At 36.9% G+C, this 15,564-nt stretch overlaps 1 protein-coding gene across 2 annotated transcripts in view; it reads left to right on the forward strand.

Annotated features, from left to right (window-relative positions):
- LOC145284737 (protein furry-like) overlaps positions 1 to 15,564 on the forward strand; it is an 881,988-nt gene that overhangs the window by 364,526 nt on the left and 501,898 nt on the right. For both annotated transcript variants that reach the window (XM_080133679.1, XM_080133680.1), the window contains exon 17: positions 8,861 to 8,928. In XM_080133679.1, coding sequence (XP_079989805.1) covers positions 8,861 to 8,928 — 68 coding nt within the window. The remainder of the gene's footprint in view (positions 1 to 8,860; positions 8,929 to 15,564) is intronic.

Consider the following 15,564-nt stretch of genomic DNA (forward strand, 5'->3'; position numbering starts at 1 on the left):
AGGGTGGGGGTGTCGTCTTGGCTGGATATTTCATGATCACAAATAGTGCAGGGTGGGGGTGTCGTCTTGGCTGGATATTTCATGATCACAAATAGGGCAGGGGGGGTGTCATCTTGGCTGGATATTTCATGATCACAAATAGTGCAGGGGGAGTGTCGTCTTGGCTGGATATTTCATGATCACAAATAGTGCGGGGAGGGGGGGGTTGTCTTGGCTGGATATTTCATGATCACAAATAGTGCAGGGAGGGGGGTGTCGTCTTGGCTGGATATTTCATGATCACAAATAGTGCGGGGAGGGGGGGGTTGTCTTGGCTGGATATTTCATGATCACAAATAGTGCAGGGAGGGGGGTGTCGTCTTGGCTGGATATTTCATGATCACAAATAGTGAAGGGGGTGTCATCTTGACTGGATATTTCATGATCACAAATAGTGAAGGGGGTGTCATCTTGGCTGGATATTTCATGATCACAAATAGTGCAGGGGGAGTGTCGTCTTGGCTGGATATTTCATGATCACAAATAGTGCGGGGAGGGGGGGGTTGTCTTGGCTGGATATTTCATGATCACAAATAGTGCAGGGAGGGGGGTGTCGTCTTAGCTGGATATTTCATGATCACAAATAGTGCAGGGTGGGGGGGGTGTCGTCTTGGCTGGATATTTCATGATCACAAATAGTGCAGGGGGGGTGTCGTCTTGGCTGGATATTTCATGATCACAAATAGTGCAGGGTGGGGGGGTGTCGTCTTGGCTGGATATTTCATGATCACAAATAGTGCAGGGGGGTGTCGTCTTGGCTGGATATTTCATGATCACAAATAGTGCAGGGGGGGTCGTCTTGGCTGGATATTTCATGATCACAAATAGTGCAGGGAGGGGGGTGTCGTCTTGGCTGGATATTTCATGATCACAAATAGTGCAGGGTGGGGGGTGTCGTCTTGGCTGGATATTTCATGATCACAAATAGTGCAGGGTGGGGGGTGTCGTCTTGGCTGGATATTTCATGATCACAAATAGTGCGGGTGGGGGTGTCGTCTTGGCTGGATATTTCATGATCACAAATAGTGCAGGGTGGGGGTGTCGTCTTGGCTGGATATTTCATGATCACAAATAGTGCAGGGTGGGGGTGTCGTCTTGGCTGGATATTTCATGATCACAAATAGGGCAGGGGGGGTGTCATCTTGGCTGGATATTTCATGATCACAAATAGTGCAGGGGGGTGGGGTGTTGTCTTGGCTGGATATTTCATGATCACAAATAGTGCAGGGGGGGGTCGTCTTCGCTGAATATTTCATGATCACAAATAGTGCAGGGGGGGGGGGGTCGTCTTCGCTGAATATTTCATGATCACAAATAGTGCAGGGGGACGGTGTCGTCTTGGCTGGATATTTCATGATCACAAATAGTGAAGGGGGTGTCATCTTGACTGGATATTTCATGATCACAAATAGTGAAGGGGGTGTCATCTTGACTGGATATTTCATGATCACAAATAGTGAAGGGGGTGTCATCTTGGCTGGATATTTCATGATCACAAATAGTGCAGGGGGAGTGTCGTCTTGGCTGGATATTTCATGATCACAAATAGTGCGGGGAGGGGGGGGTTGTCTTGGCTGGATATTTCATGATCACAAATAGTGCAGGGAGGGGGGTGTCGTCTTAGCTGGATATTTCATGATCACAAATAGTGCAGGGTGGGGGGGGTGTCGTCTTGGCTGGATATTTCATGATCACAAATAGTGCAGGGGGGGTGTCGTCTTGGCTGGATATTTCATGATCACAAATAGTGCAGGGTGGGGGGTGTCGTCTTGGCTGGATATTTCATGATCACAAATAGTGCAGGGGGTGTCGTCTTGGCTGGATATTTCATGATCACAAATAGTGCAGGGGGGGTCGTCTTGGCTGGATATTTCATGATCACAAATAGTGCAGGGGGGTGTCGTCTTGGCTGGATATTTCATGATCACAAATAGTGCAGGGTGGGGGGTGTCGTCTTGGCTGGATATTTCATGATCACAAATAGTGCAGGGTGGGGGGTGTCGTCTTGGCTGGATATTTTATGATCACAAATAGTGCGGGGTGGGGGTGTCGTCTTGGCTGGATATTTCATGATCACAAATAGTGCAGGGTGGGGGTGTCGTCTTGGCTGGATATTTCATGATCACAAATAGTGCAGGGTGGGGGTGTCGTCTTGGCTGGATATTTCATGATCACAAATAGGGCAGGGGGGGTGTCATCTTGGCTGGATATTTCATGATCACAAATAGTGCAGGGGGGTGGGGTGTTGTCTTGGCTGGATATTTCATGATCACAAATAGTGCAGGGGGGGGGGGTCGTCTTCGCTGAATATTTCATGATCACAAATAGTGCAGGGTGGGGGGTGTCGTCTTGGCTGGATATTTCATGATCACAAATAGTGCAGGGGGACGGTGTCGTCTTGGCTGGATATTTCATGATCACAAATAGTGAAGGGGGTGTCATCTTGACTGGATATTTCATTATCACAAATAGTGAAGGGGGTGTCATCTTGGCTGGATATTTCATGATCACAAATAGTGAAGGTGGGTGTCGTCTTGGCTGGATATTTCATGATCACAAATAGTGAAGGGGGTGTCGTCTTGACTGGTTATTTCATGATCACAAATAGTGCAGGGTGGGGGGTGTCGTCTTGGCTGGATATTTCATGATCACAAATAGTGAAGGGGGTGTCATCTTGGCTGGATATTTCATGATCACAAATAGTGAAGGGGGTGTCATCTTGACTGGATATTTCATGATCACAAATAGTGAAGGGGGTGTCATCTTGGCTGGATATTTCATGATCACAAATAGTGAAGGGGGTGTCATCTTGGCTGGATATTTCATGATCACAAATAGTGCAGGGGGACGGTGTCGTCTTGGCTGGATATTTCATGATCACAAATAGTGAAGGGGGTGTCGTCTTGGCTGGATATTTCATGATCACAAATAGTGAAGGGGGTGTCGTCTTGACTGGATATTTCATGATCACAAATAGTGCAGGGGGACGGTGTCGTCTTGGCTGGATATTTCATGATCACAAATAGTGAAGGGGGTGTCATCTTTGCTGGATATTTCATGATCACAAATAGTGAAGGGGGTGTCATCTTGGCTGGATATTTCATGATCACAAATAGTGCAGGGGGACGGTGTCGTCTTGGCTGGATATTTCATGATCACAAATAGTGAAGGGGGTGTCATCTTGACTGGATATTTCATGATCACAAATAGTGAAGGGGGTGTCATCTTGACTGGATATTTCATGATCACAAATAGTGAAGGGGGTGTCATCTTGGCTGGATATTTCATGATCACAAATAGTGCAGGGGGAGTGTCGTCTTGGCTGGATATTTCATGATCACAAATAGTGCGGGGAGGGGGGGGTTGTCTTGGCTGGATATTTCATGATCACAAATAGTGCAGGGAGGGGGGTGTCGTCTTAGCTGGATATTTCATGATCACAAATAGTGCAGGGTGGGGGGGGTGTCGTCTTGGCTGGATATTTCATGATCACAAATAGTGCAGGGGGGGTGTCGTCTTGGCTGGATATTTCATGATCACAAATAGTGCAGGGTGGGGGGTGTCGTCTTGGCTGGATATTTCATGATCACAAATAGTGCAGGGGGTGTCGTCTTGGCTGGATATTTCATGATCACAAATAGTGCAGGGGGGGTCGTCTTGGCTGGATATTTCATGATCACAAATAGTGCAGGGGGGTGTCGTCTTGGCTGGATATTTCATGATCACAAATAGTGCAGGGTGGGGGGTGTCGTCTTGGCTGGATATTTCATGATCACAAATAGTGCAGGGTGGGGGGAGTCGTCTTGGCTGGATATTTTATGATCACAAATAGTGCGGGGTGGGGGTGTCGTCTTGGCTGGATATTTCATGATCACAAATAGTGCAGGGTGGGGGTGTCGTCTTGGCTGGATATTTCATGATCACAAATAGTGCAGGGTGGGGGTGTCGTCTTGGCTGGATATTTCATGATCACAAATAGGGCAGGGGGGGTGTCATCTTGGCTGGATATTTCATGATCACAAATAGTGCAGGGGGGTGGGGTGTTGTCTTGGCTGGATATTTCATGATCACAAATAGTGCAGGGGGGGGGTCGTCTTCGCTGAATATTTCATGATCACAAATAGTGCAGGGTGGGGGGTGTCGTCTTGGCTGGATATTTCATGATCACAAATAGTGCAGGGGGACGGTGTCGTCTTGGCTGGATATTTCATGATCACAAATAGTGAAGGGGGTGTCATCTTGACTGGATATTTCATTATCACAAATAGTGAAGGGGGTGTCATCTTGGCTGGATATTTCATGATCACAAATAGTGAAGGTGGGTGTCGTCTTGGCTGGATATTTCATGATCACAAATAGTGAAGGGGGTGTCGTCTTGACTGGTTATTTCATGATCACAAATAGTGCAGGGTGGGGGGTGTCGTCTTGGCTGGATATTTCATGATCACAAATAGTGAAGGGGGTGTCATCTTGGCTGGATATTTCATGATCACAAATAGTGAAGGGGGTGTCATCTTGACTGGATATTTCATGATCACAAATAGTGAAGGGGGTGTCATCTTGGCTGGATATTTCATGATCACAAATAGTGAAGGGGGTGTCATCTTGGCTGGATATTTCATGATCACAAATAGTGCAGGGGGACGGTGTCGTCTTGGCTGGATATTTCATGATCACAAATAGTGAAGGGGGTGTCGTCTTGGCTGGATATTTCATGATCACAAATAGTGAAGGGGGTGTCGTCTTGACTGGATATTTCATGATCACAAATAGTGCAGGGGGACGGTGTCGTCTTGGCTGGATATTTCATGATCACAAATAGTGAAGGGGGTGTCATCTTTGCTGGATATTTCAGTATCACAAATAGTGAAGGGGGTGTCATCTTGGCTGGATATTTCATGATCACAAATAGTGCAGGGGGACGGTGTCGTCTTGGCTGGATATTTCATGATCACAAATAGTGAAGGGGGTGTCGTCTTGGCTGGATATTTCATGATCACAAATAGTGAAGGGGGTGTCATCTTGACTGGATATTTCATGATCACAAATAGTGCAGGGGTGGTGTTGTCTTGGCTGGATATTTCATGATCACAAATAGTGAAGGGGGTGTCGTCTTGGCTGGATATTTCATGATCACAAATAGTGAAGGGGGTGTCATCTTGACTGGATATTTCATGATCACAAATAGTGAAGGGGGTGTCGTCTTGGCTGGATATTTCATGATCACAAATAGTGCAGGGGTTGTGTTGTCTTGGCTGGATATTTCATGATCACAAATAGTGCAGGGTGGGGGTGTCGTCTTCAATGAGTAATTAACCAAGTTTCGTCCTCATGCATACTCTTGTCTGCAGTTGAATTTCAATTAAATACTGCAGTTGAATTTCAATTAAATACTGCAGTTTAAATTTCAATTAAATACTGCTGTTTGAATTTCAATTAAATACTGCAGTTTGAATTTCAATTAAATACTGCAGTTTGAATTTCAATTAAATACTGCAGTTGAATTTCAATTAAATACTGCAGTTTGAATTTCAATTAAATACTGCAGTTTGAATTTCAATTAAATACTGCAGTTTGAATTTCAATTAAATACTGCAGTTGAATTTCAATTAAATACTGCAGTTTTAATTTCAATTAAATACTGCAGTTTGAATTTCAATTTAATACTGCAGTTTGAATTTCAATTAAATACTGCAGTTTGAATTTCAATTAAATACTGCAGTTTTAATTTCAGTTAAATACTGCAGTTGAATTTCAATTAAATACTGCAGTTTGAATTTCAATTAAATACTGCAGTTTTAATTTCAATTAAATACTGCATCAGCTGGAAGGTTACTAATATTGGAATCACTGTCTAGTGGATTTGTGTTTCAAATAGATCAGACATTCCCTATCCTCAGAATTGTTTTCATTACTCAATGATGGTTGCAAATGTATCACCTGGATGCCTCATCAATTTGCACAGATTGTGAACTGATCATGTCAGTAACACGCCCAGTGTCATGTGTTGTATTGCACTTGCCATGTAGGTTTTTAACCCAAATGATGCCTTCTTTTTTATGCTTCCCTTCAGTCACCCCTGGTTCGGGCAGCAGAATAGCTTCAATACCTTTTACTCAGACATGTGTAGTACATCAGCCAGTGCTATGGAAGGTGAAACATTGTCCTTTGAGGTGATGTTGTGCCAGTAGACTTCCTCCAATTTTGAACAGTTATAAATGGCCTTATGACATTCTATAATCCTTTTTCCACTTAATAAGTAGGCATTTCCAAGGTCTTCATCTTTAGTGATGCAGTGTCATTGTCAGTCAATATTTCCATCAGCAGGAAAACATTCTCCAACTGTTTGATGACAGCAGTCACATCTTGACCACCATATTGCAAATCTGGAGGGGACACAGTCGATGAGCATTAGAAATTCTCACTATTGTTCCAGACAGTTTGTTTTTTGTTTTTCCAGCAAACAGATGCCGGATCTATTAACCGATGGACTTGACAATTTCTTTGGACACTTGTTAACTAACTGATCTGACCAGTTGACTCCTTTTGAGTACCACATCAAGTTCAGCTAGATTAATATACCTACACGCATCGTCAATAATATTTACATTTGTTTCCAATGTTACTCTCGTTGTTATGCAACTTGCATTCCCCCTGTAATTTTGTTAGCGTCCATACATCAGTTTCCTCCAACAGGATCTAGTTCTCATACTCTGCTCAGTGTCACTGCTAATATGTGGCAGAGAAAAGCCCTTTGTTACTGCAGTTGCTAGACGATGAATGCAACTGTAATGCTAAGCCATTTATACACAGTGAAGTGACCAACAAGTTTCCCTCAATCTCTCAGTCACACTGTGTCATTGTAAATCAAACTATAGTCTGAAAAATGCTGTTGAACACAAAACAAGAACTAGACTTTCATTAATAAGAATGCTATCAACACATGCTAATGTGCCACTTTTGATCATATGGTCTTGAGATGTGATAACATCTAATGCAGATTTCATAAGTGACACATTCACTCCTTTCACCACCACTCTATCATTTTTTGCGTGCACACTTCTGCATCCTCAAAACCATTCAATTTGCACTAATCAAGTATTAGATGCTCTTGTATGGTCACCATTAAGGGAATCAGACCTCTAAGTGGGTAGAATTCTTTGAAATATGGCAACAGCCATCCATTCTGCTGTCACTGTAGGAATTCATTTTCATAGACATTCCTGGCATGATTAGGCATCACATATTCCTGTACAATGTTGGTCAGTTCATTAGGAGAACAACTGTTGACTCATTTCTATGATGCTTGTTCCTTGTCACTGTAATTATATGTCATATGGCAGGCCTCAAAAATGTGCTTCACCTGATTTTGTCAGCTGCTACCAAACTCCTTGATCACATTGTTCCCCAACAGTAGATCAAAGCCCAACAGCTGTTTATCTACAACTATGGTTTTGATGTTGACATCTGCAACTTATTCAATGCAATTAAACTTGGCAATTAAACGTCCTTCCATCAGCTGTTAGGACCCACTTTTGTTTCCAAAAGCAACAGCTTTCCTCGCCAACATTTAGGAGCACCTTGAATTGATGTGAGCCATGTGTGTCCATTTATATCTTCTTTTAGGGGAAATTTTTTTTTGTCTTGAGTCGCTCAGGGAGGAGACTAATTCTGATGCCTTCTCTCTTTCAGCATTTCTCTGGCACTGTGATCCTATACGTCCATAACCACAACATCTGAAACAATGTTTCTCATGGCAAACTTTGCACATCCTCTTTTGACAGTTCAGTAATCCTTTGTAATGTGGTTGGGACTACAAACACTTGTAGCAAGCAAATTACCATCATCACACATTTTTGATTACGAAGGTGTTTATTTTTTGGAAGCAACAACCAATTCTACAGGGCCTTCATTGTCAGTCATGATGGCTTATGCTCAAGTCAACAGTTGTTCCACATTCATTGTATCTATCCTATATGGGTGTCGGATAAAAGAAAACTGAACTTTAATACTACAATCAAGATTAACCTTTTTTTCACTAGGGCATGTTTTTAACTGGTAAAATTTAATTTTTTAATTCAAATTATATTTCTTAGATATGGCAAAGTCTACAGTATAGAGCATATATAAACACCAATATGTGTAGAACAACTTAATTTTAACTTACACTATTCTTTTAATTATTTCTATTAAAAGCTGATTGTTTTATTGCAATTTATGATAAAAATTTATGATAAAAATGTATATATTTTGGCAATGCTAGATATTATGAATGTTATAGGTGTTGCATTTTTAAGGTTTTGTATTCAAGAAAAATAAATCTGGTTTCATTATATCTTAATGATTTAAAAGGACATCTTTGTTCAGACTTGGTTATTGCCATTTCTCATAGATCTCACGAACATCGGTTTACACAAATCTTATACAGTTATGGTGAAAGATCTTTTTCAAAGAGTATCAAGAATGAACAGAGAATCATCATGAGAAGACAAATGAATTTAATATTAATAACTGATATCATAATTTCTTTCATGATAAATCTTCAAAGTATGTTTTTATGTATCATTTCGTTTTATACTATATTATGTCTTAAACTCCTCTTAACATGATCAAAGGTAAATATATTTAACATTTGAATAAATGTATTTAGTTTTAAAAATGTTAATGTTGTTAGAAGCGAAGTCATCATTTGAAAACATCTCGACCTGAAATGCAGAACTTATCCATCACTGGCTTTGTGTATGAATTATTATCATTCTTAGAATTGTTTTAAATATTCTGTTCTTTGATGTTCTGTTTTTTTTTTTGTTTTTTTTTCTAGATTGGCTTTCCAAGCGCTACAGAATTTAATGCATGAAAATGTTCATTACAAACAGCAAGTCATCAAAGGTAAATAGACAATTTTTGTTGAGAACAAATTGTCACAATTGTATTCATTTCAATCAATTGATTAACATATTTATATTGTAAAAAACGAAATCTGCAAAGTATTAGGAATGTTGTAGTCCTGGATATGACCTTAAACTATATCCAGTGGTGAGGCCCCAGCTTGCGGGCTTGGGGAGTGTGGAGCCACTCTTTAATTACCATTGTTCCCAGGTCCACTCTGATCCAGAGTGGTAGTACCTGTTAGGGTCCCAACTATGGGTTAAATAGAAACCGATTTTAAAACAACAAATATATTCTATTAAAAATATTTTCTTCAAAATCTTTGGATTCGGCATTAAATAATCTGAAAAGGGTTCATATGCCATAAAACAAAAACAACCAACCAACTAGAAATGTTGTATGAATTTATTTTTACTATTTCATCTTTACTTACTGTGACAAATTATTTGTAATTAACAAAATATATAATTTATATCTACTTTAATTTGAATAGATTTTTTTACATCACTCAATGTATTTAAAGGATTTTCAAGATAAACAGAAATATGTAAGAGAATTTACTGGTAGATAAAAACAGTCTTCAACATTTTTAGCATGTTTTTCTAGCAAGAAATCTTATGTAAAATATGAATATTTGATATTCCTATTTTATCACTTAGCTGTTATCATTGTTAACATGAATGTCAGATAATAGTTGGATTTAATAACATATGCGTTTATTCCAATTTGTTGTAGGCAAAAAATAAACGGTGATTAGTACATGAATAGTAGATAAGAGAATAACTTCAGAAATAAGTTCTAAACAAAAATACACTCATTCTTATTGAAATCAGAAATACACTTATTAATAAGCTGGAAAAGGGGGCATATGTGTAATAGCACAGAATATGTAAAATGTACTTATATTGAATTTGTCTCAGGCAACAATGATGCACAGAACAGAAAAACTACAACAGACCAGTTATTGAGAGCTGGATCACTCAATCAAATATAACCTATGATTTGTAACATATGCCCTAAAGACTGCAGTGAATAAACATTTAAGTGCCTTGAAAGTCTTTCCAGAAAGAAAGAGATAATCTCATTCTGTATTTTCCATGCATAGGTAGAACAAAAGTAGAAGCTCTAGAAAGTGTCTTCTGTTAGTACTGAAAATGTATGCAAAGAGGAAGATAACTCTGATCTGACACTGATATCAGGAATTAAATTCACATTTTTTTCATTTTAAAAAGTCATCAGAATTATTAAAAAAGAAAATGAGTGTCAGATGTATTGATATATGTGATGCATATATATTGATAGGATGGAGTACTGCTGCCACATCTGGGCAGGAGCTGCTAAAACCAGCCTATCCTGCTTTGACAGAGTACAAAATAGACTTTGTGGCTTAGTGGGGAATGCCCTTTTCTCTTCCCTGCAACCTCTCTTCCACAGAGGAGAGGTTGTGAGCCAGTCTTTGTTTTATCGTTATTTCGATGGCAAGTGCTCGTCTGAGCTCCAATCTCTCGTCCATCTTTCACGAAAAACACTGGTCTAGCTGAAACCACTATCAATAATTTTCCCCATTATTCTTTATCTGTGCCTAAATCAAAACGTAGATTCCATGAACAAAGCTTCTTTCTTAGAAAGGCACGCCTGTGGAACTCTCTTCCGTTTGCTCGTTTCCCAACTGACTACAACTTGGATATCTTCAAGTCAAACAGAAACAAATTTCTAATAAACCGTCCCCTTAAGTAAGACATTTTATCAAATCTCAATTACTAACGATTACAACGATATTATCCCATTGATTACTGTACAGGCAATAACCCTTATCCATGAGTGGCTTCCAGGCATTGATAAGTAGTGACTACCTTGTAAAAAAATATATATGTATTGATATATGTGATGCATATGTATTGATATATGTGATGCATATGTATTAATATATGTGATGCATATGTATTGATATATGTGATGCATATATATTGATATATGTGATGCATATATATTGATATATGTGATGCATAGGTATTGATATATGTGATGCATATATATTGATATATGTGATGCATAGGTATTGATATGTGTGATGCATATGTATTGATATATGTGATGCATATGTATTGATATATGTGATGCATATGTATTGATATATGTGATGCATAGGTATTGATATATGTGATGCATATATATTGATATATGTGATGCATAGGTATTGATATGTGTGATGCATATGTATTGATATATGTGATGCATATGTATTGATATATGTGATGCATATGTATTGATATATGTGATGCATATGTATTGATATATGTGATGCATAGGTATTGATATATGTGATGCATAGGTATTGATATATGTGATGCATATGTATTGATATATGTGATGCATAGGTATTGATATATGTGATGCATATGTATTGATATATGTGATGCATATATATTGATATATGTGATGCATATATATTGATATATGTGATGCATAGGTATTGATATATGTGATGCATATATATTGATATATGTGATGCATAGGTATTGATATATGTGATGCATATATATTGATATATGTGATGCATATGTATTGATATATGTGATGCATATATATTGATATATGTGATGCATAGGTATTGATATGTGTGATGCATATGTATTGATATATGTGATGCATATGTATTGATATATGTGATGGATATGTATTGATATATGTGATGCATATGTATTGATATATGATGCATAGGTATTGATATGTGTGATGCATAGGTATTGATATGTGTGATGCATATGTATTGATATATGTGATGCATATGTATTGATATATGTGATGCATATGTATTGATATATGTGATGCATATGTATTGATATATGTGATGCATATGTATTGATATATGTGATGCATATGTATTGATATATGATGCATAGGTATTGATATGTGTGATGCATAGGTATTGATATATGTGATGCATATGTATTGATATATGTGATGCATATGTATTGATATATGTGATGCATATGTATTGATATGTGATGCATATGTATTGATATATGTGATGCATATAATTTGATATATGTGATGTATATGGATTGATATATGTGATGCATATGTATTGATATATGTGATGCATATGTATTGATATGTGATGCATATGTATTGATATATGTGATGCATATAATTTGATATATGTGATGTATATGTATTGATATGTGATGCATATATATTGATATATGTGATGCATATAATTTGATATATGTGATGCATATGTATTGATATGTGATGCATATATATTGATATATGTGATGCATAGGTATTGATATATGTGATGCATATATATTGATATATGTGATGCATATGTATTGATATATGTGATGCATATATATTGATATATGTGATGCATAGGTATTGATATGTGTGATGCATATGTATTGATATATGTGATGCATATGTATTGATATATGTGATGCATATGTATTGATATATGTGATGCATATAATTTGATATATGTGATGTATATGTATTGATATGTGATGCATATATATTGATATGTGATGCATATGTATTGATATATGTGATGCATATGTATTGATATATGTGATGCATATAATTTGATATATGTGATGCATATGTATTGATATGTGTGATGCATATATATTGATATGTGATGCATATATATTGATATATGTGATGCATATGTATTGATATATGTGATGCATATGTATTGATATGTGATGCATATATATTGATATGTGATGCATATGTATTGATATATGTGATGCATAGGTATTGATATATGTGATGCATATATATTGATATATGTGATGCATATATATTGATATATGTGATGCATAGGTATTGATATATGTGATGCATATATATTGATATATGTGATGCATAGGTATTGATATATGTGATGCATATATATTGATATATGTGATGCATATGTATTGATATATGTGATGCATATGTATTGATATATGTGATGCATATGTATTGATATATGTGATGCATATGTATTGATATATGTGATGCATAGGTATTGATATATGTGATGCATATATATTGATATATGTGATGCATAGGTATTGATATATGTGATGCATATATATTGATATATGTGATGTATATGTATTGATATATGTGATGCATATGTATTGATATATGTGATGCATATGTATTGATATGTGTGATGCATATATATTGATATGTGATGCATATATATTGATATGTGATGCATATGTATTGATATATGTGATGCATATGTATTGATATGTGATGCATATATATTGATATGTGAATCATATGTATTGATATATGTGATGCATATGTATTGATATATGTGTTGCATATGTATTGATATATGTGATGCATATGTATTGATATCTGTGTTGCAGATATATTGATATATGTGATGCATATATATTGATATATGTGATGCATATATATTGATATATGTGATGCATATGTATTGATATATGTGATGCATATGTATTGATATATGTGATGCATATGTATTGATATATGTGATGCATATTGATATATGTGATGCATATGTATTGATATATGTGATGCATATGTATTGATATCTGTGTTGCATATGTATTGATATATGTGATGCATATATATTGATATATGTGATGCATATGTATTGATATCTGTGTTGCAGATCTACGCACAAAAAAAATAGAAGTCAGCAAGAATAATTGATAGAAATATTAAAGTTTCAATTTCAGACACAATTGGCTTCATCAACTATAAGTGACTCCTTTGATAATATTATAATTTCTATCACCGTTTTTCAATTCAATCCAGAATTAAAACAGACATTTTCTGTTTGGTTTGACTGATGGAAAAATATGTTTAAAAATGATTTTAAAGAAAAAAACGATGACTGGGAAAGATTGGGGTTTATTGAACATGAACGTTATGTAAACTTCATTCTACCAAAGAAAACAGAAAATTTCACATTTGACAAAACAGTAGCCCAGTTAACGGACATTTTTGGTGAGCGATCATCATTGTTTAATATCTGATACAATTGTTTGAAGTTGACGAAAAGCATTAATGACGATTTTATCAAATATGCTGGAGTAATGTTCACTGTGAAAATTTTCGAATGAAATCACTCACAGAGGACCAGTTTAAATACCTTGCTTTTATCGCAGGGCTACAATCCCCAGCAGCCACTGACGTGCGCACACATTTACTGTCTATGTTAAATAAAGACAAAGAAATGACAGTACAAAGTCTAACTACAGATTTTCAACTCTTGATAAATCTTAAACGGGACACTGCCATCGTGCAACAACAATATTCTGCTATTCCATCTGTTTCCAGTTTAAAATTTGTACAAAAATTCTCGACTGGAAAGAATAAAAAGCCGCTAACACCCTGTTGGTCATGTGGTATATGCATTATGCGCGTTTTTGCCCTTTTAAAAGACGTGTCAACTTTGTTCACGTCGTGGTCACAGGAACGGATTTTGTGAAAAAAATAACCTTAAAACTACCAGGGTAAACTCTTCACCAACGAGAGGCAAAACTCATAAGAAAATAACAACGTGTTTCCAAAAATCTACCACAAATTCAATTTTTGCTACATTTTATGTAAATTTTGAAGCTCGTAGGAAATATATAATAGTTGAGATAAACAACAAGCAAATAAAATTTCAATTCGATACTAATGCCGACATAAATCTGATTTCACAGTCAACATGGGAGTTATTAGGAAAACCAACGCTTAAAAATACTAAGCATGTTGCTTGCAGTGCATCTGGTAACAAAATACAGCTAACTGGTGAGTTAATATGCAATGTCTCTTTCAAAGAAAAAAATTTTCAGGGGCATGCTATGTTTCAGATTCTTCTTGGTTTGGATTTCATTGAGGAACTTGATCTTTTCAATGTTCCACTTAATACAATTTTTAATTCTTTTATGCTGCAGCAGATGTTGACACATATTTTAAGAACTTTCTTAAAGCAAAGTTATGCAATGTTTTTCAAGAAGGTCTTGGATGCTGTACGAAAGTCAAAGCAACTTTAAAACTAAAGTCTGATGCAAAGCCAGTTTTTACACCAAAGTGTCCTGTACCATATGCAGCTTTAGCTACAGTAGAAAAAGAATTTGACTGCCTTCAACAAGCTGGAGTAATCCAACCTACAAATTACTCATCCTGGGCAGCACCTATTGTTATTGTGAAGAAGGCTAATGGCAAGGTACGTCTGTGGGCGGATTTTTCCATAGGATTAAGCGATGCACTGGAGACACAAGAAATACAGATTGTGGTTAGCATTAGCAGTTGAGCACAACTGCTCATGTGATTGCACAATTTAGGAATAGACACAGTAAGGATTAGGAAATTTCTGCGATTACTAATCACCAGAGTGTTACTACTGTTGACTAAAAGAGGAGTCTATCAAACATGTATATACAGTGTGACATGTGTATGAAAGTGAGATCTGGTCAGTGAGAGTTGAGGACATGCGTTGCATGGATAGAAATGATATGAAAATGATATGATGGATTTGTAATGTGAGTCTTAAAGACAGACTTAGATCTGATGACCTCAGAGGAAGATTAAATCTGGACAGTATAGGGAGATGTGTGAAGAACTGGAGATTTTTTTTAGTTTGATTGCATTCAAAGAATTAATAAGAGTTCT

The sequence above is a fragment of the Euprymna scolopes genome, chromosome 9 (assembly GCF_053919585.1).
Source record: "Euprymna scolopes isolate OS-2025 chromosome 9, ASM5391958v1, whole genome shotgun sequence".
Taxonomy (NCBI): domain Eukaryota; kingdom Metazoa; phylum Mollusca; class Cephalopoda; order Sepiida; family Sepiolidae; genus Euprymna; species Euprymna scolopes.